Raw genomic sequence first — 25,064 nt, 5'->3', positions numbered from 1 at the left:
CTTACAGGAAAGATGAGTCAAGATTACAGTGAGAATTGATAAAATATTTGTGTTAATCATAAAAATATTGGGGTTTGTATAAACCAGAATACTAAGGTCTGAAGTGAAGCATGAACTAGATAGAGGAAAATATACGATCAAATCATTGTTTTAAATCCCCCTGTTATGAATACTATGTTTTCTAAATAAGTTGTATCTACTACCAGTTTGCAAAATCAGACTTCCCGTAGTCCAACAGATTTTGCAAAATCAAATTCCCTGCCTTTGTTTGATCAATGCTGCCTATCTACAAAGACCAGACTTCCCGATTTTTGCCAGTTTTTATCTACCAAGATCAGATGGTTATCTACGAGACTGACTATTGCCCAAAGATTTTACGGATGTTTATTCGACCACCACTGCTTACCTGGCAAAGTTAAAAATTACAATGAGAGACCATACTATAAGAAGAGGCTGCAAACCAAGGTTTGATGGAGCATGGAGTGGGCAGTGACTCCTCACGTTCCCCAGCCCTGCTTGCTCTGTCTATATAAAATAAAACAATCTATATTTTGCTGAATATTGAGACTTTTTGTTTCTCATTCATAACACTATTTACAAGGGCATGTAGCAACAGGAAAAGGAGGAGCAGATTCAAATTGAGAGAGAGTGGGTTTGGATTAGGCACTGAGTGTTGAGGCACTGGAACAGGCTGTCCAGAATTGTGGATGCCACATCCCTGGTTGTGTTCAAGGCCTGGCTGGATGGGGCTCTGAGCAGCCCGGCCTAGTGAAAGGCTGGGGGGCTGGGCCAAGATGATCCCTAAGGTCCCTTCCATCCCGAGCCATTCTGTGATCCTGTAATTCCGTAACTCTATGATTCTAAGATTCTGTGATTCAGGGCAATTAGCAGAATTTAAACAGCCATTTATTTAATTCGGCATGATGAAACCTGAGCACAGCATAGGTTTATCAGGGGAAAGGAGATCACCCTTCTGCACAGGCACTGGTGCCCGCGCTCCCCATGGCGCTGTGCTTCCCCCCAGGAATGCCGTGCGTAGGCTGAGACCGCCACGGACTCGCGGGCCATCTCCTCGGGGAGCAGCCGCCGCGGAGCAGAGCCGTGAGGGGCCGCAGCTCCCGCCCGCCCTCCAGGGGAGCGCTGCCAGAGCGCGCGGCGCTCCCCTGCGCTTGGCCTCGCCGGCTGCCGTAGCGGGGCTGGCGGGGGCCGGGGCCGGGGCCGCCCGCCCGCGGGACTTCCGTGCTGCTGGCGCCGGGCCGCGCCGCTCCGGGCCCGCCATGGCGCAGCACGGCCCCAGCGTCACGCTGTCCCTCACGCTGCCCATCACCTGCCACATCTGCCTGGGCAAGGTAACGGCGCCGCCGCTGCCCGGCCCCTGCGGGCCGGGGGTGGGTGCGGGGAGCAGGGAGGGCCCGCCGCTCGCTGCAGCTCTGAGGCCCTAGCGCGGCTCGACGCTCTGACCCCCATCGGGATTGTGTCTTTTAAGGCTCTGCGGCTCCGTGCGGAGAAGGAAATTGGGGTGTGGGCCGTTCCCGGCTGCGGCCGAGGCTTGCTGGCACCCTTGGGATGTTGGGAAGCGCGCGTTGCCCCGGCGGGAGCGTCCCGGAGGTGCTGAATGGGCCTGGGGGCACCAGGTCGTTGAAACGTGGGTATGCAGCTCCCGAGGTGCAGGTGTTCAGGGTCGGGGGTTTTCTCCCAGTACCAGCAGGATACTCTGTTATAAAATGCTCGGGGAGCTTCTGTTTGAGCGTGGTGCTGTGTCGCGAGGACAAGTGAAACAAAGAGGGGGTGTATAACCAAGTAGATTTAAAAAGTATTGAGCAAAAGTGCAGCAGTCTGGAGAAAAAGTTTCCGTTTCCTCTCTCTGACCCTTTCTCAGTTCCTTTCTCTTCTCCCTCGGGAAGCAGAGGGCTCTTGCTAGTCTGTTCTTCTCTAAAAGCCCCAGAGCTAATTTCATGGCTGTCACTAATTGCTTCTCAAATTCTTTGCTCATTCTTTACTACTCTTATTTTTTCCCCCCTCGCTCTCTTCTCTTAAAGCACAACAATTATTACAGGGGGAGAGACAGCCTTTTATGTTTGTACTCTGGCATTTGTTGTTTAGTTTGTTTCTACCTTACCTGGCCTTTACTCCCAGACCTTCTCTGTTGGGGTGATAACGAAAGAGCAGGCACATTTGATGTGTGAAGTCGGAGCGAAGCGCTGGTAGTGAAAGTAGTCAGACGTCGTTCTTTTCTCAAGTCTCATAATTCTGACAGCGTGTTACTTTTTAGCAACCATGTTTACTAATTTCTTGGCTTTTTTTGTGAAAGCCGCGCAAGTCTTCCTGGCTGTTGTCCTGTTACTTTTCTTTTTCTGTTTATCTGTCTAATGAAAATGGAACAGAACCCAAGTGTCCTCTGTATGTAATGCAGTGTGGATTCCCTTCACTCTGCAAAAAGTGGAAGGAGTGACAAGAGAGTGAAATCAAATTGACAAATATATTTGCTATTTGAATCCGTTCCTAGTTACTTTCTGGTCTAAGCACTTAACAGTTTGGTTAGGTATCCATTCATATCTTGCTGTAAAGCCACTGGCTTATTCCAAGCCACTATTTCATACTTTCACTTCCTTTCTAGATGTTCCTGAGTTTGTACTGGTTGACTTCCACACTCTTTCTTGCTCTCTTGCACTGAGATAATATATAAACATTATAGAAGTGAATCTGTTGGTGATACATGTAATAAATATATTTTTCTGCTTTCATATTTAGACATCTGTAAACCTGTTTAAATTTTGGCAGCTGACAGCTCTGACTGCCCTTTCTTTTTAATACAGATCTTTAGCTTGGAATGTCACTGAAAAACTTCACCAGAAAAACACATCTTCTCAGGATTAAAGTTGGAGAAAGGAATTTGTTTAGCCTGAATTAAGGAAAAAATCTTGTCAGTTTTTGCTATCTTTTAGGGGGGAACAGGGAGTATCATGGAGGTTTGACATCTGATACTTCTGTGGTATGTAGCATAGACTTCAAATCAGGTAGAAGACCCACCCTAAACTCAGAATGTATCTCTTGCTGTCCCTGCAAAATCTGCAAAGGGCTGACTGCAAGATACAGACTATTCACTGTGCATAACGATAAGAGGATAAAAGAGGAGATATTGCAGAGAGATTCTTTCAATGAATTGGCCACTCATTGTTTTTTAATGAAACTGAAATCTTGGGCAGCAGGGACGTGTTAGCCCATTTTGTTAATGTGAACAGTGTCAGAAAGTACATTGGCAAGATGTGTGAATAATCATTTAAAATAAGAGTGAATTGCTTGGATCAATTTCATGTTTGTTATGTGAATATTCTTGTGGTACAGTCTGGGCTGTCGTCTAACATACCTGAATGTTTTAATTAGCCTGCAGATCGGAAGCCATCTGCTTCAGACTTTACTCGTGGGCTTTACTTGTCCCAAGATGTCTGAAGGTCTCTCTTGTTGGTTTTGGTGTCAACAGGTTGCTTGGGCTCGAGACACAGTTCTGTGTTGGTTGAAACAGTGCAGGATGTCTAGGGATTGGTTCACTGTCTGATTTTCCATGTGCCTGCTCCTCCATTAGTGCTGCTGCTTGAAGGCCCAGGAGTGCCTTCAACACTTAGTAGATGTGTACAGGATTGGATTTTGATCTGCATAGGAATTGGCATTATGCTGGAGGGGAAAAATTAAGAAATTGCTCAAAATCACCTAGCTGATCAAGCCTTCTGAAATAAACTGTAGTCTTTCTAGATAGACATTATGGTCAATGAATGAACTGGAACTGTGCTGTAATTAAAGTGCTTTTTATTAATAGGTATGTCCTGGTCCCCCACCCCCTGGGGCTTGTCACAGTCGGTGGGAAGGGCAGTGGCACTACCAGCCATTGTGTGACATTTCAATAGCGGCTTTTGCTGTTCTGATGTGCATTGCTTTGTGTGGATCCTGAGCCAACTAAAGTATAAAACCCCAGCCCTGAAATGAAACTTGTAAAGGTGTGTAAATCAGAAGCACTTTACCCTGGAGAGTAATAAATGTGACTTACTATTTTGCTAGAGATAGGGAGTAATCATTCATGTGCAAGAAGTGTGCTTCTGTGTCAGGTTTGGGGTAACTGAGGGTCTCTTGCTCCCTGGGGGGAAAACCTGCATTCATGAAATGTCTTTTCCTGTTTGGATTATTTTATGTTATTCTGCTCTGTATCTTATCATCACCATCCATATAACTATTCTCAGGCTGCTTTAGAGTAAGAAATAAGTATGGCTAGAGAAAAACACTTTTTTTCCCCTTCTAGCTGCAGGTGAGAAAGCTCTTTTTGTTATAAAAGAAAGCAATAAGTAACAAGACTTTTGAAATTAGAAATAATAGAGATTGTAATATTTAAATGTTTCCAAAACATTAGTGTGCTAATACTTTTAATAATCACAAAAAACCTCCTAATTAGAGGTGAAAGTCCAGTCTCTCTCTGTTCATACCTTCAATAACTTGAATTTCTGTTTATGTATAGATAATTTGTTTGACTCCCAGGACTGTCATATTGGAGGTCTTAAAAATATTGTGAATCCTGTAAGATAACAGAGGCATAGAGAGTGAATTGGATAAGAAAGTGACAGATCTGGGCCTTAGTTCATATCTGTGAATATTTCAGTGGTTAAAGATTTGGGTTTATCTTGTGCAGTGCTGATCATACGGGTACGATTGCTACGTACACATCTGATCTGTTGGCCCAAGTGGTTACTGACTGTCCTTTCCAGGTGCTTGCTTCTCCCTGCCAACATTTCATTTTTCCTTTTTAGTCTGACTGCTTTGCTAATAGAATGAAAGAGGAATATCTTGGAGATGATGAGTAACTTAACTTAAAGATGAAGATTCTCTTGAACTTGGGTTTTAAGTGCAGTACAGCATAATTTAAAGTAATATATATTCTTCTTATATATATACTTCTGTGTCTACAAATGCATTTCCTGGGAAAAGGAGTGGAGGAAAAACAAATAATTATTTGAAGACCCCTAACACAAATACTTACATTAACAAATAAGAGATTTGAAGAGTATGTATTACAGTAAGCAGTAGCAAGCTGCAATAAAGCATAAAGTCTTTTTCATCATATTTGGTCCCTCTGTGCACATTTACTTTGAAATAGGGTTTATAGTTAAATGACAAGAGAGAATAGTGCATTGTCATTAATATTTTGTAAAAGTTTGTTTACCCTGCTGTTTTAGAAGGGTAGGAAAAGCTTGAAAGAATCTGTGTCTGATTGGAATATTTAATCCTTCAGTTAGCTGCCCCATTCTTGGGTAATGACTTATTTAGTAGCAATGCATATCTAGCAGGAGACTTGAATTAGTGATTGCTGGTTCACATTTCAGCTCTGTGGTTTTGGCCCTGATCCTTTTAAAAGCTGATTTCCATGAAGCTGATTATCCACAGCCTAAAGTTAATCTGTAACACTTTATGTTCCAGTGATATCTCTTTTGCAGGGAAGTGTTGGATGGTGCCACTAGAGATCCCTCCATGCCTCACTTTTGCAAATGCACCTACTTTGGTTGTGTTCTACTTTGGGAGGGGAATGCATTTTGCAGGAGTGGCTGGCTGTAGTTCTTGGAGGTTATGGGGTAAAGGGAAGGTGCTGCTGCCATTCTGGTTGTTAATGAGCTCTTGGTAACAAGGGCCTTAGTTCTGTAGAAATTGTTGTAACTTTGGTGCCTTCAATAAGAGGGAAATTCTGCATTGTGAGTGAGGAGGTTTTGCTCCCTGAGAAACAAGTGTCACTTTCCTGTAAGGCCAGACTTTCACTGAGAGGTGGAGTTGTATATTTTTGTATTTTGTTACTTGACAGAATTTTAAGGTATTCATAAAGTCTGATTGTTTGTTTTTCTTTTCTTTTTATTTCCCCTTTAATGCTAAAAGGTCCGTCACCCAGTTATCTGTGTGAACAACCATGTTTTCTGTTCCATTTGTATTGAAGTGTGGCTGAAGAACAATAATCAGTGCCCAGCTTGCAGGATTCCCATCACGCCTGAAAATCCCTGCAAGGAGATTATAGGTAAGGACAAGTTTAGGCTTTGAGATAACTTTCTGGTATTTACTGCTGGAGGAGATTGCTTTGAGTCCAGAGGTGTCTGGATACCTTTTCCTCTGTGTTTTTTTACCGGCATCTAAGGAAGAATTAACTAAATCTTTAACCTTGTAGCTATTAGGGATGTCACTGGAAAGTTCCAAAGACATTGTGTATATTAATGGCTGGATTATCCAAACACACTAAGTACCCAATGGTTCTAATGATTGTTTTTAAATCTTGGTACCTTTAACTGGAAAAAATGCCTTCTCACCTATGCATTGCAACCTGTTCACCTAAGAGACCAGCATTTAGGTGAGCAACAGTGTACTTCAATCCAGAATCTTGAGTGAGTATGTGGTATTTTTTTGGTTTTGTTCATCACTTCATCCTTTTTTTTAAGAAAATTTCTCTTAGCACAGAAAGAAATAAGACAAAGCTGCAGCAACTACACGAAGATCTTAACTTCCCCAGAGCTAGGAAATACTGCAGTCTTTATTTCATATAAAATATCAGCTCTGCTATTTCATTCTAAGAGAAAAACTTATCTGAATAATCTCACTTTAAAAGCTTACAGTAACTTCTACTAATTAAATGTATGCTTGATACCCTGCCCCTTCCTTTCAGCTCTGTTTTATTGGTATGATCTCAAATAACATAGGATTCTGTTAAGGAGAAAAAAAAAAGTTGATAATGTTAAAGTTTTCTTCCTGCTGTGAATCAAGATTTTGACTTCTAAACATCACTGGCAGCTATTCAAGTTGAACCTGTTTTGAAAGTGAAAGGACTTTAAATCTTCCATAGTAGCCAATTGGTCCAATATTAGCTGCATTTGTAGCGGATAATATGAAAAGTGATGTAAGGTGGATTACTAGTATTGAATTGACTGAAAAGGAAACAATATCAGTGCTTCTTTCATCCTATTGTTGCTTTAGGGGGAACAAGTGAAAGTGATCCTATATTTAGTCCAGCAGTCAGAAAACACCTACGTAAAACAAGGCTTGAATTGCTCCACAAAGAATATGAGGTAAGGACAGGGGGAGTGTTGTGACTTTCCAGATGAACTGCAGCTGTTAAATTACAGCATACAAATGGTCCTTTTGGTTTGAGTCCTACTGTTGTTCATTTGAGTGAAGGTGTGTACTGTATCTACATGAAACTCAGTTGCATTAAAATGCTGCCTTTGACTAAGGTTACAAGAGAGCATTTGGTGGTATTTGAAGTGGTCCCACTGAAGTCACAGTAATAGTCTCTCTAGACAACAAGGAGCCAAGTACAGCCAATTCTTTAGTTTTGTGGGAATTCCACCCCCATGTGGTATGGGAGCATTTTCTTTATGCATATTAGGTGTAGGGAGCTTTTTGTTTTTGTCTTCAGTACAAACACAAGCATTTTCTGAAATAATTCCCTGTTGCTCAGAGAGACTAAGTTCCTTCTTAAAGTATATTGCCCACTGTAACCTTCTGGCATAGGTTAATTTTTAGCTTTTTGTTTTATTGTTTTCTGAAAGTGAGTAAATGCTTGAAAGTAGAGCTGAATACTCCAATCTCCTGCTGGAAAAATACTCTCTTGGGAAGAAGATGAAAAGCTGTAAATAAGGAATGTGCTTAGTTTGTTTTCTCAGCTGTTGATTCCTCAGTGGCAGCAGTGTGAAGATATCCTATTTTTGAAGGAAACCTGTCGTGGGGAGGAGAATGAGGGAAAGGAAGTGGACTCTCTATATCTTTAACCGTAGGGAAGTAAGAGCTATCTTTTATTACAAGCTTCCTAGTAGCTCAGGTTCTTTTAGTGTCTCTGAGAGAAGGAGTCAGAAAAAAAGACACTTCCTGCCTTTCTGTTGAATCAACTTGAAATTCGTACAGCTAGTCATAGGATAACATACATTTCTTTTAAAAAACACTTAATTTAAAATGTTTTTTTACCATACTGGGAGCAGAGGTGGGCATGATTATTTGTGAAAATATGCCTTGGATTTATGTAAATGCTGTACATGGCCTCCTTAAGTAGTGTGACCATGACCAACTCATACACTTGAATTGGTAAACAGTGTAGAAGACATGTTTTCAGCACAAATTATTTCTTTTATCCCTTTAACAACAGGCTTTAGAAGGTTTTTGCTTCCCTGTGACTTCAGACAGATACAGCTAAGAGCTTTATTCTTTGCATTTTGAGAGTCTTCCCTAAGTTGCTGCTTTGATGTAGCTGGAGCGGCCTTTTCCAGGCAGTGTTCTGTCCATTTTCAGTTTGGAGACTTTCAGCATCCTAACATGTGACATTTCAGAATGATATGAGAGAAACACTCTTAAATAATAGCAAATGAGTCAGCAGAGGACGACCTTAAGAGCACTCTTGATACAGGAAATCCTCCCACAGAGTGCCCTAATAATAGATTCATGTTGCTGAATGCTTTGAAGCTTTTGGTCTGCCCGACAGTTTGTTCAGGGTCCTTTATGTAGTCAAGGGATTCCCTGCACTAAAACCTTCAGTATACTTGAATGTGCATGTTGATTAAAATCCCGCCTAAAGCACAGTACGTAAGTATACTTAGATATGTGTGTAAGTGAAGGCAAGCATCTGGGCTTGCCAGAACCCATGTTCCTAAAGTGCTGTGGGACGTTAACAGTATTATTTAATAAATCTCACAAATTATTTTAAATCTTCTGAATTTCTGACACCTTTAGGATGAAATAGAATCCCTGCAAAAAGAAGTAGAAGATCTGAGAAGCAAAAACCTCAGTTTACAGATACAGTTGAAATCTCTTCTGGATCCTGTGGCATCAGCTTTGTCTTCCCAAAATGATGGAACTAGCCAGTCAACAAATGAAGCAAGTACCAATGGCCCAGAAAACCCAGAGGAATGCAGCAAAAAGCTGAAAACTGCCAGTGATATGTGCGAAAAACTGATGGATAATGTAGAAAAGCTAAGGGAGGTAATAAATGTAACAAACACATTTCTTCAGCTGTTTTGTAGTGTAACTGTTTTATGTTCGTTAAATGGGAATAAGAGCTCCCATGACCTTCAGGTACTTCATAGATCTAGAAGAAGGAGGAAAAATATTGAATTCCAGTGATTGTTGGTGTATCATAGTATTTCCATTGCAAGTGTCAGTTATTGCTTGTTCTAGAGAGTCCTGTCCTCTTCTTCAACTACTCTGTCACTCTGTGACTGGGTAATTGGATTATGGCAGCACTTGTCGACAATACTGATGACCAGATTTTTCAGGCTTGCAATAATCTATATAATATATCTGTTTTGCAACATTCAGTGGGCAAACACAGTACAGTTGGCTGAGGCAGATTTTGCACTATTGCCCTCCCTGCTAGCCAATATTTTTGGTGCAATTTGCTGAGAGAGAGTAACTTGACCCTTTGACTGAAAATAGACAAGCTTCAGCATTTTATGACCAGAATATCCTTTACTGGAAACCTGCGGCCTTTTTATACATCTTGATGTAATATAGAAGTGAATCTGATACTGCAGAAGCAAGGATGAAGGAGATAGGAATGTGAAAATACATCTAAATAAAAGTATCTTGTAAAATATACCTGCAGGCACAAGTAAGATCACCTTAAACATTGAAGAAGAGTGACATTTCAGATTAATTTGAAGTCCAAGTGGAAAATAATGGACTTGTATTTATTCAAAATGCTGCCTTGATTTCTTCTATTAACAATACTGGTTTACTTCTTGCAAAACTGAATTGTGGTGCATTTAGGACTTTTTGTTTTTTAAGTTTTTAGCATTAAAGGTGTTCACATTTTTTCTGTGCTATAGACTTGGAGGCATACATTGTACTGTTCTGCCATTTTGTTAATGGGATAGTTCTAGGACCCTGGGAGCTTCAGATTCACTTGAAGTTGTTAAAAGAGGACTCGCAGCAAGAAGTTCTTGTCCACCTATATTTTTGTTGGGAATTTTTTTCATTAAGTTAAACTGTCCTGCCTCTTTCTCTTTTTTCTTTTTTTTTTTCTTTCTTTTTTTTTGGGGGGGGGGGTTGGGGAGAATGACTAAGTTTTTTAACTTTTTCCGTAGGTAAGCAAAAAGAACACTGTAACAGGAACCAAGAATGGGTTTGCTTGGGTATTTTTTCAGTATAACATTAACCTTAGCAAGAAAAGAAGTTTAAGCATATAAAGAAGAGTTAGAAAAAAATAGAGGCTTAGATAGGTTTTAGGGAAGAATTCTTAAACTGTTGTCATAGAATCATTTAGGTTAAAAAAGACCTTGAAGATCACTGAGTCCAACTCTTTTTTTCTCTATCTGTTCCCTGCTCAGGAGCTGCTTAATTCCATGAGTACCTAAAGTCAGTTGACTGCAGCAGACCTTGCCTCACTTGTCAGCGTGCACTGCCCATCCCCATTATGAACAGCAAGACCTCTTTCCCACACACTATCTGGAACCAGAAACCTTTTTATCTCTGAAAGTACCTGACCCAAGAGTTTTAACTGGACAGCACTTCCCAGTTGAACAAGATCCCTTAGCAAATGTGATTGCCACCACTTTCTTTTTCAAAACTTGGCTGAATCAGGAAATAGCAACCACCTTTATAATTTATTGTTCTAGAGCAGACAAATACAGGAATGCCCAAAGTAGGCATTATTTTTTGAGTGGGTCATAAAGCTATGGGAGTGGTAAACCAAACTCCATAGGAGAAAGCCTAGACTAAGTACATTCATTAAAAATGCAGTTACATGAACTCATTAATGTAGACATTGTGCTGTGAGTGGGGATCCCTTGCAGATTACTGACTTGAAGCACACTAGAGCACACTCAGGAAGAAGGACACCAGAGGGGTTCAGTCCTGCCTTGCCATGTGCCGCATGGATGCCTTGCCTATCAGTGCTACACAAATAATGAATTTTTTTTACTTGATTGAGTAGCTGGGGGAGTTGTGTTTTTTGGAAAGAGAAAAACAGCTTTGGCTATATTGACAGATGGTTTGATGATGCTTTGGAGCTGAGCACTCCTGAATTGTCATTCATTGCTTTCAGGATAGTTTTTTGTGGTTTTATTTTTTAAATGCCAAGTAGTTGACACTCAGGCCTAGGCTCACTTCTTTGCCACAAGTCTCTAGTTATCTTTTCTGTCCTTAGGAATATTGTGGTCTTGGGGATGGAGGGTGTTTGTTTATATTTTTCTGCTCCATTTCTCTTCCCCCTCACCTGGAAAGGTTGCTAGGGATAATTGTATGAGCATTTAAAGTTCTCTGCCTCTCTTCTTGCACTGTTTGATGCTTCTGAAAAAGTACATTTCACTCCTGAGCCCAGATGCATAGCTCTTTCTTCAGATCTAGCTCTAGATCATACTTTTATTATGCAGTGGAAGCATTATCTAATTGAGGCTATGAATTACAAGTCCTGAACTGGTGGTGCTGTTTTTAGCATAGGGAGATTGAGCAGATTCTAGGAAGTGCAGAGAGTATATTCTTGTTTGGATAGTGGCATTCATTGTTCTGAAACATGGTGGCAGGAAGACTTCTCTTTATATGAAGTGGCTTGTTAACAAGGGTGTCTGCTGAACTGAGAAGAAGGAATTGACCTCAATTCAAGGAGTAAGAAGGGTTGTGAATCGGAAATCTTAATCATAATGTCCTGGAAGAAAGTGAAGAAAGACTGCAAATAGCTCGTCATAATGGATTTACATCCAGAGGATAACTGTGCTTTAAAAACAAGCCAAAACCCACAAAGTATTCTTGCTCTAATTTGGAATGGGGGAAGCTGTTCAACATTAGTTTTGCTGATACCTGCACATTGTAATGTTAATGTACTTAACGTATTTAGTCATGTGAAAAAAAAAAAAACATGGAATTGCCATTAGTACATCTCCTTAATGACTTTCTGTGCTAACTAAGATAGCTGTGTTTATTTCCCTAGATAGGACACTTGCAATGTATTTTGGGAATATAAATAAAAAATGTCTGTTCACTATTCAGTTTTGCAAACCATTTCCCATGGTGATTTTTAAGTGGTGTCCCTGTCTGAAGGCTGTTTCCTGCCTGCAAGTTTCTAGTTCTGTCTCTTTAAAAAGGAGAAACAGCTTGTCCTATAAATATTAGAAGTCATTTCTGTTTCACTGTATACTTACTTTTCCCTTTTCTTTTCCTTAGGCAAATAAGAAACTGAGCATGGAAAACAATAGCCTTTTAAGAGAGAATTTGCGACTAAAAGCTGAAGTTGATAGTAGATCACCCCAAAAGTATGTGAATATTTTAAAAGCTACTGTCTTTTATTTATAGACTGTTTAACTGTTGCAGGCCTGTTTAACCTAAAACTGTGGTAGCGTACATGGTGTTGCATATGTGTCTCCAGGTAGACTTTGGAGTTTTTGTCCTCATGGACTTAGCTGTAAAATGAAACTTAAAAATAGCAGCAAGTGGGTGAGAAATACAACTTAGAAAATCACAGCAGTGGAGGAATATGACTTGACTACAAGTGCTATTCTTTTATTACGTGGCCAGTATTGAAGTACCGGATTCATTGGTTGAATTCTACAGTTAAGTTGTTATGGGGAAATTTCTAAATCTGGTGTATGGTCAAAGTAGAAGGTCTCTTACTAAGTGCAGATATTCTGGTTGCTTGTGTTTGTGTTTGTTTTGTTATTCCTTTTGCTGCCTTCAAGGTTTATTTTGTGGGCTGGGCTCCTTGTTCAAGGAAGGTTCCTGATAACTTTGTGTCTGGCCAACATGTGTGGAATTGAGCTTCTGCAGCATGAGAACATCATTTCCAGAAATTACATCTGTGTTTAATGTTCTGTTTTAACACCAATGACAGTACCCTCAAAAAGTAAAAACTTCACCATACTTATTAGAGCTGTGTTCTAAGGTACCTCTTCTTGGGACTACTTTGTGAAGCAATGTGTTGATATTTTTAAAGTTCTTTTCCTTTATTTCATTGGTTTTCTACCTTTCTTCTCTCGTTTGTTTAGATATTAAAAAGCTAATAGCAATATTGGCCAAAGGTTTATGCAGAGCTTTTGAGGAATGGGGTTGGAAGGTGTCTGTGTACTGTGAAAAGGAAGCTCTCTGGATTTTGTTCTAGTTCTGGCAACACACCTGCTGGAAGAACAAATTCATCCTTGTAGAAGAGCTTACTTGCCAGACTTGCTTGTCATTAGAGACAACAGGAAAGAAGATGCATGACCCTTGGGCTGTGGATACATGAAAGCACATTCTGCCCTGAAGACCCCTAATAAGATAGAGCCCTGTTTAAGGCCTTGGCAATGGCTTTTATGCCATGGAATATCTCTTCCCATAACTCAAGAGTGTTGGCAAGTATGGCAAATGTAAAAAGTAAATAGATATAACTAAATAAATCCTAGAAAAGAAGAGCAAGAAGAGACTAGATAATCTAAACTGTTTCTTACTTTTCTAATATCAGGTAAAATCCCCAGTGGAGACAATTTCCCTTTCTTCTAGCTTGTGCATGCTTTACCATGGTTGCCTAAAACAATAACCTGTCACTTTCTCCTTTAAAAGCACAGATATAGCCAAATCTTATTACAAATTGGATAATGTCATGGTCTATTTTATAATCCAGATGCCCACTAGATTGACCTGTCTGTGTCTCCCTGCTATTTTTTTTTTTTTCAGTCTCCTGAATAAATATAACATCCTTCCTGCCTTTAAATTATCTTTGGCCTGTGCTAACTCTAGAGCTGTGCATGGGATTTAGGACATGAGTTGAATCAGGCTTAAACTTGCCTAGGAACAGGTCAAACACTTCAGGAGTAGGTATTTCTGTACTCTGCTTCTGCTGTATTGAGTCTTGCCTTTGCTTTCAGCCCGGTGGTGTGCCACAAGAATTTAAGTACATGCAAGGAAAAACTTGTCTTGAAAGAAACCCTTCAACACATTAAATTTAGCAACTTTGCTTCATCCAGCCTGTACCCATTCATTCCTCGTCACATCTTAAAGGTTGAATTTGTCCAGGTCTTCTAGATGCATATGACTTGAGTGAAAAAGTAAACTTGTGTTTATTTGATTTTGCTCTGCACTCAGGAATCTCTAGGGTCTACGGTTTTCTGAAGTCATAATGCATAGAACTGGTACTAGACTACAAGTGAAGTCTTGGTAGCACTAACCAGAGCAGAAAAACTGTCTTCTGTCTTCTACAGCATCTTATATCAATACCTTGCAATACCTTTTTTGTTGTTTCCTTTTACCTGACACTTCTAGCACAATGGCCAGTACCAGTTCTGCCAAATTGCTGTTTAAAAAGTTACCTTCCTCTACTTCATATTGCATTTATGCTTTTAATGTCGCCTTTCAAAGTGTGGGAATTAACTCATTTATTCAGGCTTTCTTCAGATTGATGTTTTGATATATATCATGCTCCATTCTTTCAAATCCCAGGTACATCCTTCAAATCTTGAGAAGTCTCCTATCTTAATTGTTGTTAGCAGAATTTTTAAATTAACTTTCTTCCTTGTGGTCATTAGACTGGTCAATATCCAGATCAGATCTAACATCAACGCATGTTTTAAAATATTCTTTCTGCTCTGATGGCAAAGTTTGGTAATATTTAAAGGGTCTTTCAGCTAGGCTTCACACTTCAAAGAGGGCTTGCAATAATTTTTTTTTTTAACTTGCCTATAAAATCAGAATTGAAGGCATAAACATCAGAGCCCAACAATGTCACTAGAATTAAGTTTCTTTGCAAGTACATGGATTTGCCAGTATAGATGTTCCTGTGTGCTTTATTCAGATGTTTTCAGAAGATAATTTTTGTAAGAGTTTCTGAGTAGTCTCTAATGTAATTTAAAATAGCTACTGAATTGGATTTTTGTAATTTAGTGTCACCACTGTTGTTTCATTTTTCATATATTCTTTAGCTTCAGATTCTCAGGTATGGGTTCATGCTTAAACAAATAACTAAAGTAACTAAATAAAACTGGTATCAAAGTATTTTGTAAAGGTTTTGTCAGTATTCAGTCCCTGTATCCCAAGTGTAGTTCATTTTATGCATGGTGACATTGGGGCTAAATAGCACAACAAAAATTGTTTTAGTGGACTTTGCTTTACAGAAGAGGCAACACTAATGGCAGGTCCCTTTGTAACATGGATTCTACCTCTTACATCACAGGGAAAAGTATAATTAGCCTCCTTCAGTGGTCAGTAAAAAACTTTCCTTTTATCACAGGCTCAGATTGTTTTTTTTCTTTGTTGTTATCCATTAGAACCTGCTGAAAAATATCATGTATGTCAATAAAATCGATAGTTTTGCCATGTCAGGAATTTTTATACATTTTTAAACTGATGATGCTGATTTATTGATTAGCTTTTTATTTTTTTCCTTGAAACATTTTTGAGATTAGGCCTTCACCAGAATACCATACCATACCATACCATCATATAGTTGGGACACAGGTCTGAAAGGCAAATGAGGGTAGGTTTCTTGCTCTGATTTCTTACTGAAGACCTGCATTAGTCTTCCATTTCTCAGGCAAATCTGACTGATTCATGGTTGTTGTTGTTGGTTCTTCCCTTACCTTTTGTCCTGATGAATTTTCAGCGACTTTCACTTTCCTGATACAGAACAAAAAGCCTTCTAAAACTTAAGTTTTGCAGGATAATAAAGCCCTATTACTTCCAGCTCTACTTGAAATAGAAAACTGTTAGGTCTATTGGCAGGGTGCAGTAGATCTAAAAGCGTTTTTGGCAAAGGGATGTTTGCTTTTTACCTGAAGAGAAATAACTAGCAAGTCCATCTACTCCAGGGTATAGTGTATTTTATGAATGGTTAGATTCAAATCGGTTTGAACCAGACTTCTAGGCTTCCTAGGAGTCTTTTCCCTAAATATTTAATTGCTTCTGCCAATTAAAATCCCAGTCTGAAAAATTATCTGTAACATGCATAAAATTGGTGCATTATCTCTTTTCTCTGGTTTTGCAAGTTGTTTTATTGTTGCAGTTTAGGGGGGGAGGAACAGTTCTTCTTCACTTGTACTGTTTATCTTGTCTGGATTTGTGACTTCAGGTACAGTGTAATCTAAACCTGTTGACTTTCTAGGTCATTCTTTACAACATTCAGTTTTTACCTAACTCAAATATTTCTGCATGTACCAGACTATCAGTCTGCATTACACCAGACCTACAAATAGACTTCTAAAAACCTGTGTCCAGGATGCATAGGGTAAGAACATTTGCTGTCTTCTCTGATAGAGAACTGGGCCACAGTCTCACCTCTCTGCAAGTTTGCTGGTCCAGAGGAGTGACCATTTTCAAAGACTACCTGCAGCGTGGCCTTAGAAGTAAAGTAGAGGAAAGTAGCATATAACAGCCTTCAAATGAACTCTGAGTTCTTGAGTCATAGGATTAAATCCTGAGAAAGTGCCCACTTCGGGCATGAAGATCTAAACCTTAGGCAGATGGGTAAGGCCATTCAGATCACACTCTGGTTTTGTGGGTTTTCCAGTAGGACCTCTTTTCAGTGGTTCTGAAGTAATTCTTTCTAGCTTTTGCTATTGCTGACCCTGGTGATAATCTGCCTTTCTTACATGGAAAACCAGTGGTGATTCACTGTTAGATGTTAAGATGCTTGGAGAGGTTTTGCATATTTGTCTAAATTCAGCCAATTCCCTACATGAAAGTGGAAGCTCACTTCAAAGAATGTACCTGACTTGTCTGTTCCCAGTGGATGGTAAGCCTTTACATTTTGCAGGTTTTGGTGATTTTTGATTGCTAGGAATAGCCCCTCAACTGGCAGCAACAGGAATTTTTTTTTAGTTCTGATGTCTATGCAAATATGACACACTTTTAAGACAGCTGTATAAAACCTGGGATGTTTCCAAGATGTTTCTGCAGATCATCTGTCATTGGTGATATCTAGGGGAATTGAGGTACTGGTACAGCTGATACATGATATCACTGAAGAACTGTAGAAACTAGTAGGTCTTTCAGCTAGCTTGTTCTTGAATTTCTTGTGTTTCTTCCCATCTAACTGCAGAAACCAAGGAAAAACGTGTATCTAAGTGATGAGACTGGCTTTGGTTGTACGCTCTGGCATTGCCCTTATCTCAAACTGTAATAAGCCCTGAGTGTACCTTATCATTTTCCACTTTTCACCCTTTGTTTCCTTTGGAGGATGGATCATGCTCATGCATCCTGAACTGCAGGGTGGTCCTCAGCCTGGGGCATCAGATTATTAGAATTAGAGAGTCAATTTCCATAGCACCCTTGCACCCCAGTCTTTGAGAAGTGGTTATACAAGAAAACTCGTTGTTGCAGCTGCCTGCTATCCAGAAAGAGAAGAGTTTGTATCAAGTTGTATGGTTTTAAACTGACTCAAGGGCTCAACCAGACAGACGTGCTGCAGTTAGTGGTCACTGATGTATAAAATAAAACCTCAAAACTGAATTTACAGAACTGATAAGTAAGAAGAGAAGGAAGAAGCAACTGAAAAAATTGTTCTTCAACTTCCCAAACAGTTTATAAATGGGCTTCTTCAGAAGCTGTCATGGTTTAACCCCAGGCAGCAAGTTAGCCCCACATAGCCTCTCACTCACTCCTCTCTCAGTGTAGAGAAGTGGAGAAGTAAAAGTGAAAAAACACACATGGGTTGAGATAAAGACAGTTAAGTAGGGAAAGAAAAGCTGTGCACAAGCAAAGCAAACCAAGGAATTCATTCACCACTTCCCACAGACAGGTGTTCAGATGTCTCCAGCAAAGCAGGTCTCCGTCTGTGTCTAACAGTGACTTCAGGAAACAAACACGATCACTCAGAATATCCTACCTTTACTTCTTCTTTTCCCAGCTTTTTATTCTGAGCATAATGAGTTAATGGTCTGGAGTATCCCTTTGGTGTGTTAGGATCAGCTGCCCCAGCTGTGTCCCTCCCCAGCTTCTTGTGCACCCTCAGCCTCCTCGCTGCTGGGTTGAGAGGTTGAAGATGTTGTCAAGGCATCTGTTGTTAAGAACTGCACGGGAGCAACTAAAACATCCCATCAGCATTGTTTCCATCACATATCCAAAACATAGTCCCATAGTAGCTACTGTGAAAAAAAAGTAACTGAATCCCAGATAAAAGTGGGATAGGAGTACTCAAACATAACTGAGGGAGCAGTTTTGGAATAAAGCAAAGGAGGGTGACTCCAGCAATGTTAGTTCTTGCTCACTGTAGGTGAGAGATGACCACAGCTTTCTGGTTGGAGTCAAGCTAGAATCATACTGGGACAAGGAAAAAGGACTTTGACTGAGGAAAGGTCCTGAAATATGAGCTTGAAGTGTTCATCAAGACATCCAGTGTGGCTTCAGACACTATAACTTAGCCACTATGTGTTCCTGGGGCTGGTAGCTGTGATACAGGGTCTGTAGATTCATCCTTCCAGAGTGATGTCTGGGGGCCAGCAGTCCTGTAAAAGACTTCAGGTGATGTAAAATATTGTTAGGTGTCTGTGTTGAAGGATGTGTTCCTGAAATGTGTTCCTGTTCACTTTGAGTGATAATTTGCTTTTCTGGGCTTGCAGGAGATGGGGAGGGTTCTGGTTTCTTTAACTAGAATATGAATGTTTTCAAACTCTCTTCTGACTTGCTAGATCAGTCACTAAAGCACCTATATCTGGAGTAATTGGCTGTCTCAAAAATCTGTGTCCTTGAGAATTTGGGAAATAAATGTATGCAAGTCTTTAAGCAGGAACAGAAAGCAACTACTGTTCTAATGCCTAACTGCAGAAGTAACTTTGTAGGCAGCTTGTCATATCTTACATTTCTGAAAAACAAAATTTCCAAGCACATCCCTCTGCAACAATTAACATATTAGTGATGCTATTTGCCTTTGAACAACATACTGTATTTTTTTAACCTGAGGACACTTGTTATAAAAGTTACACTTGAGAATATAGTGCTTCCTCATAAGCAAATCTCAGGCTGTCACTATGCTATTTGCATTAAATAAACATATTACACCATTCTTCCATTAAAAAGGAATTACCAGGTATGCATATAAATGTAAACATGTTTTAATTTTTATGTCAGCATGTCTGTTACAGGAGACTCCAGAAAATCTTGCTTGTTTTACAGAAGCATTTTTTTCTTTCTCTCACTTGGCTATTCAGCTAAATGTTATTTTTGCATCATCTTTGTCTTTTATTAAGGAGTGTAGGGTTTGCTCCTGTAAGACTGCGTGAATAAGTCTGTAAGAGAAAGGCAAATTAAAATACTTTTGGATCACCTTAAGAAGTGAGAAAGGTCTTCCTTGGGCCCTGCTGTGCTACAGTGACTCCTTCCGTATCTTAAACTGTAACCCATGTTTCTTTAACTGAAGAAGGAGATAAGACAAAATGTGTTGTATAGAAGGATGCTTATTTCATGGAACCCCCTTCCCCTGAAAATGCAATGGAAACTTTCTCGAGCTGTGATTCTGCTTTTACCTAGTTTCATAGGGGAGAGAGAAAGTCTTCTGTGCCTGTTTTCCTTTTTCCCTCTTGTGTGTAGCTAGAAATGGACGAACTGCTGATAAGCAGTTGGGGAAACCTGATTTCCAGAGAGTAAGTAAATGAAAAATGGTCTGTCTTCTTTTTTTATGAAGGTGAAGATAATTGGGTAGATGTACTGTGGAAGTTAAGGGGTCCTTGCCTCCGCTGAGTTGTAGTCCAGGTAGCTTCTTTTGGGTAAAAAAGAAACCTTACTAAATATCAAGCTTCTACACTGCCATTTCTTTGTCTACAAGGAAGTGAGTGGCATGCACCAAAACTAAGTGAAGCTTAGGCTGATCTGATTTAAAAAGTGGTCTGCTATCTGTGACAGAAGTTACTTAGACTGTTGTGTAAATCTTGTCCATCACTGAACCATCTGCACCAAAATCTTCAGAGTTCTTTAAATATGCAGAACTCGCTGAACAGTGAAATACATCAGTAGATCTGGTCATTCCTGCCCAATTCTGGGGGCTTATGATAGCCCTTACTGCTTCCCCCAGCTGCCCAGTTAATTGTATTGCATTTGTGAGCATGCAGCAACTTCCTGCTGCTTCGGGCTCACAATTTGAAGAAGCAGAATATAGTTTGATTGTTTGCTGGAAATGCATGATGGATCCATGGCTATTTTGCCAGCATAGTTGCAGGCCACAGATACACTGAAATCTTCAAATTTCACTGATCCAAGGGGTTGCATTGGGACCATTTTGTGAAGAGGTGAGCTGATGTAATGTAAATTCAGTGTGACTCTGAGGGAGGGACAGGCAGACAAAGAAAAATGTAGAAATCTCAGGCAGTGTTTGTGCTGGAAGAGTAAATATAAACCTGTGCTGTAGCATGAAGCTGCAAGATGGAAAATAGAAATGCAGTGTAAGCCCACATACAGAATTGTCTTTTTTTTGTCATGTAAACCCTTATTTGTCAGAGTTGTAGGGTGGATGCAGATGCTTCCCTCCTTTCTAATAATATCAGAACTTTAATTGTTTTTCCTTTCTGTAAATTGAAAGCCTTGGATGGAGAAGGGAATTCCCTGGTGCTCACCTGTCAGTGACAGGTTAGAATTAGTCAGGGCATATAGCTGAAGCCTTCACCTGCCCTCTGGGGAAGGTCAGTCTTGAAAGCTGGTGGAGTGTGAGGAGAAGCTGGTGGAGGATGAGGGGAAGGCTCGTGGGGTTTCTAGGATGAGCACATTTTCAACTGCTGTATCCTAGCAGTTGAAAGTGTTCTCAAGCTGGAAACCCCACAAGCACACAACTTTCACAAAGCACAAGCAGCAGGTTTTTGTATTGGAGTCAAGGTAGAAATCAGACTGCACTGGTTGTAAAGCTCAGAAAAACAAGTAACCCAAAGTAAGTAGATATACTATCCTCAGGATGGTGAGGAAAAGCTGTCTGTCTAACGGGAACATAATTGAAATGGTCTATGTAAGTATTTAAACCACCTCAAAGGACTAATGCAATTTCGGCATTTCATATCAGCATTTTGTTTTTGACAAGGTGACATTGTGAAAGAAATGTATTGTAAAACACTGCTGTACTGTTGGAAAATGATTGAATGTAAATATTTCAAGATGTAGACCACTGTTCAAATGTTATCATAAATCTTTGCCATTGTTTTAGGGGATAATTCTTCATGCATATTTGAGTTGAATTGATAGAACCAGCCCCTGGAAGGGTAATCTGCTTGTTACTGCCTTGCTACCACTAATACTTTAATTTTGTCTGTTCGTGTATCACCTCCACCTTATGTTATTTGTGATGATTTCAGTATTTATTTTCTTAAGAGAAGTTCTGATTTTTGTTTTCAAATTACCAGAGTGTTTACTAGATTATTCTATCTTGAAATGAGCTTGCAAACCTTCACAAGAATGTCTTTTTTCCAGCTTAATATTTTCTTTGTTTTACTTATTGCAGGTTTGGTAGGTTTACAGTAGCTGCACTTCATTCCAAAGTGGAACAAAGTGAACGTGAAATGAATCGTCTGAAAAAGGCACTGGAAAGGAGTGATAAATACATAGAAGAAATAGAGTGTGAGCTTCTACAGCTGAAAAAGGCAGGCAAAGGAAGCCAGACAGTGAGTGCTGTTAGTGAGAGAGTGCTTTCCACAAATGCTGAAGGAGGTGAGAGCAGTGAAGATACAACATGTTTGAAAACCCAAGCTGAGGAGAAAAAGGCTTTGAATACCAGTCAAAGTCCTGACAGCCTTGAGCAGCTGACAAGTGGTGGAACTTGTTTAAGCTCTTCTAGTCAAGATGGCTTGAATAGCTCAAATACCCAGTGTGCCCTAAAGAAAGGACTATTTCCAGGGTGTCGCAGGGTTCTCCTGGATGAAAATAGTACAAATATGGATGCCTGCTTAGAAGACCAGTGGAATAAAATTGAGGAATGTACCCCATACAAAGATGAAGAACTTTATGATCTTCCACCACCGTGCACTCCTTTTCTGTCTCTCAGTCGCCTTCAACTGAACACTCCTGATGGAAAAGAAAATGCAAGAAAGCCATCAACATTCCTGAGAAAACTGAAATTTGAAGAGTTTCATGATGCTTCAGATGACTGCAGCAAAGATTCTTCTGAGCACAGCACAAGCAGCTGTACTAGTGCAAAGAAGCTAAACTGTTTTACTGCAGGAAAATCAGGGGTTTGGGGTACCTGCCCAACAAATTTTGTTGAGAACTTAGATTTTGATGGATCAGAGCAAAATTCAGTAGCTGGCCTGTCAGATGAGACAACAGCAAAGTCCAGTGATAAAACAAGTTCTTGCTTACCTAAGAGGTTGCATACTCTCTGCTCTTCTGAAATGAACCGCACAAGAACCTCCAGCGAGGCCTCTATGGATGCTGCCTACCTCGATAAAATTTCTGAGTTGGACTCCATGATGTCCGAGTCAGACAACAGCAAGAGTCCGTGCTATAATTTCAAGTCCTCTTACCTTGACGGTTCTTCAAAGTCAACAGAGTGTGCTAAAATTCTGAATGGAGCAGAGAAGAATCTGGAAGAGATGAATGAGGAGCAGAGTATGAAGTGTCCAGAGACAAGCGATCTGGTAGCCAACAGAACTGGCTGGAAGCCTGCAATGTTTTCCAACCTCTCCCCATCTGATGTAGATATGAATGACCACTTTCCACTGTTTACAGGCCAAAATGTAGTGGCTAATGATGCCAAACCTCCAAACTCTTTATTTCAAAGGGACTTTTCCCCAAATGTACTGTTCAGTAACTCACAAAGGTTGTTTGAGGAACAGAAGTTTGGTTCGTGTTTTTTAAAGATGTCATCTGATCTGCCAAGTCAGATTAATCCTCCTTGGGTGTCTTCCTTTACAGCTGAAAGGAAAAATAAAAATGTCAGTCAGTCAACCAAGAGAAAAATTCAAAACTGCCTTTCCAGTGCTAGTCCATCAAAAACCACCAAAAACTGATTCTGCTTGCAAACCAAACGTGACTCAAAGTTGTAAACCTGCAAATGTTTAATATTTACAGGTGAACTTAATTTTTAATGACTTCCATGCAATCTGATCCTGTCATTTTCGGCGATGTGAAAACTGAGAATTTGCCTGCCCATTGCAAGCTCTTTCCCAAGGAAAAACCATTCCAGATTCTTTTCTTTGACTGGGCATTTTATTCACCTGGGGGCTTGGGAGTTTTTGATGCTCTTTAAGTTTTCAGATTACGTGCTCTGCCAATTGTGAGCACAGCTAATGGCTCTTTGACAGTTCAAAGTGGTCCTGTCAAATTAGTCATTTATGTAAGAATTAATTTTAAAGGTTACATTTCCCATTCCTAAAGATTGCATTTTGTGCATGTAAGGCAGCTACTGGTCATATATCCTATGGATTCATGAAATTGCTATAAATTATTGTTGGTTTTGCCATCAAACTTGCCTCCTAGAGGAAATGTTCCTGCTTAGACTGTTTCATAGCACTGGACTGTACTGAAACTCTTGTTTTAAGTGGGTGAAAGGTAGCAGCCCCTTTCTTTTCAGGGTCACAGCACTTCAGTTAGAAAACATCACTTTTAACACTGCAATTATGGCTTGTCTCTCTTTGAAGTTAAGCACAATTTTTAATTTAGTTCCCAAAAATCATTGTTATTCTAAATGTGTTTAGTATGACTGTATAGACCGTAAAAATGGGTTTGTATGCTAATGATTTGTTTACCTAATGTGCACTGAACATCTTACATTAATACTGTACCATTTTACATTAATACTGCATGCTTTTCTATGTGAATTGAATAAAACATGTTATAAGCACTGTAATCCTTGATGTTGCCTCAAATATTGAATTAGCAAAAAAAAAAAAAAAAAAGGGTGGGCTTTTTTTTTTCCTAATTTGGAAATACATATCTAAGTTTTGTAAAGCATAAACCTGAGCTTATTCACAAAAAAAGAAGAAAAATCTCCCTTCCTCCTCCTCCTTGTTAGACATACTACTATTCCAGTGTCAGCATCAATACACTTGATGGAAATGGCTTTCAGCCTCTCTGGAGGTGACTCTTTCATAAAGTATTGCATAGGTCAACATAATGTGATGGCCTGCTACAGGCAGGAGACCTAATTAAGCAGCAGAGCAAAATTGGTTTCTTTGCATTATTGTGTTTTAAGTTTTTTTAAGGCCATATTTAATTACAAGATGCAGGATTTTTTTCTTTCTGTATAGACCTCTGATGGCATTTCTTAGAAACAGACGTCCTCACTTCATCAATACCTATGATATGAAAAATCAATACACTGCCTTTTGTCCCTTTGAAAAGAGTGATAGCCACTTGGAAAATTTCAATGGACTGGCTCATCTTGTAGAGTTCAGTTCTGTAAGCTGTTTGAACAAGAACTACACTTCCTGTTATAATGTAAGCATGCATTTGTGGAATTGATGTGTTCATTTTGAACTGGGACCTCTTTTGTGAGCTTTACCAAAAAATCATCATTCAAGCCATGCATGCCAGGACCATTTTATGGTGATGGCATTGTGCTTGCATATACTGCTTTCAGTATACTACCTGAGTTTTTAATCTTCACAGAAAAATCTAGTTGTTCAATTTTAATATATTTTTCAGAAATTAGGGAGTGCTCAAAACCATCTGGAAATAGTCTCTTGCTTGATTTGATGAGTTTTACTAAAAGTCAGAAAATGCTGCCTTGCTTCAACTCTTTGGGAGAAGGGATAAACACTATTAAAACATCCTTGTGTTGCAGAGCCATCACAAACACACAGTAAGTGCTGTAATGTTGTGGGTTTGTTTTGTTGTGGCATGGGGTGAGTGAATTTATGGGCTTCATAAATGTTTTGACCCAAAAGTGTCTTGCAGCTTGAATGGATAGAAGAGCCAAGCCTAAGGTTAAAAAGGTTGCATTCCTCCTGGCTTAAAATTTGGTAGTATGCAATACCAGTGCAACATCAACTCCAAAATTTCAACTATATGTAATGACTGGGGTTTCTTCAGGTATAAATTTCTCAGCCGTACGTGGGTTTTAAGTTCTCCAGGCTGTGTTCTGTCGATGCCTTGCTTGCCTAATCTCCCTCTGCACTTGATAACATGACCTAAACTAGAGCTCATTGCTGTTAATTTTTTATAGTAGTAATGTAGAACTGGAAAATTGCTTG

General features: G+C 39.7%; 1 protein-coding gene across 1 annotated transcript; it reads left to right on the top strand.

The window, feature by feature from the left end:
- The first annotated feature begins 1,252 nt into the window (after window positions 1-1,252).
- On the top strand, window positions 1,253-23,895 carry OBI1 (ORC ubiquitin ligase 1). The gene is made up of 6 exons (XM_062514809.1): window positions 1,253-1,349; window positions 5,908-6,043; window positions 6,991-7,082; window positions 8,737-8,985; window positions 12,163-12,251; window positions 21,377-23,895. The coding sequence occupies exons 1-6, from the start codon at window positions 1,278-1,280 to the stop codon at window positions 22,878-22,880; spliced, it is 2,142 nt and encodes a 713-aa protein (XP_062370793.1). The 5' UTR covers window positions 1,253-1,277; the 3' UTR covers window positions 22,881-23,895.
- Window positions 23,896-25,064: the final 1,169 nt, after the last annotated feature.

Source organism: Cinclus cinclus, chromosome 2, assembly GCF_963662255.1.
Source record: "Cinclus cinclus chromosome 2, bCinCin1.1, whole genome shotgun sequence".
In the NCBI taxonomy this organism is placed as follows: domain Eukaryota; kingdom Metazoa; phylum Chordata; class Aves; order Passeriformes; family Cinclidae; genus Cinclus; species Cinclus cinclus.
Note: the sequence above shows the minus strand (reverse complement) of the source record. Positions and strands in the feature narration are given on the sequence as shown.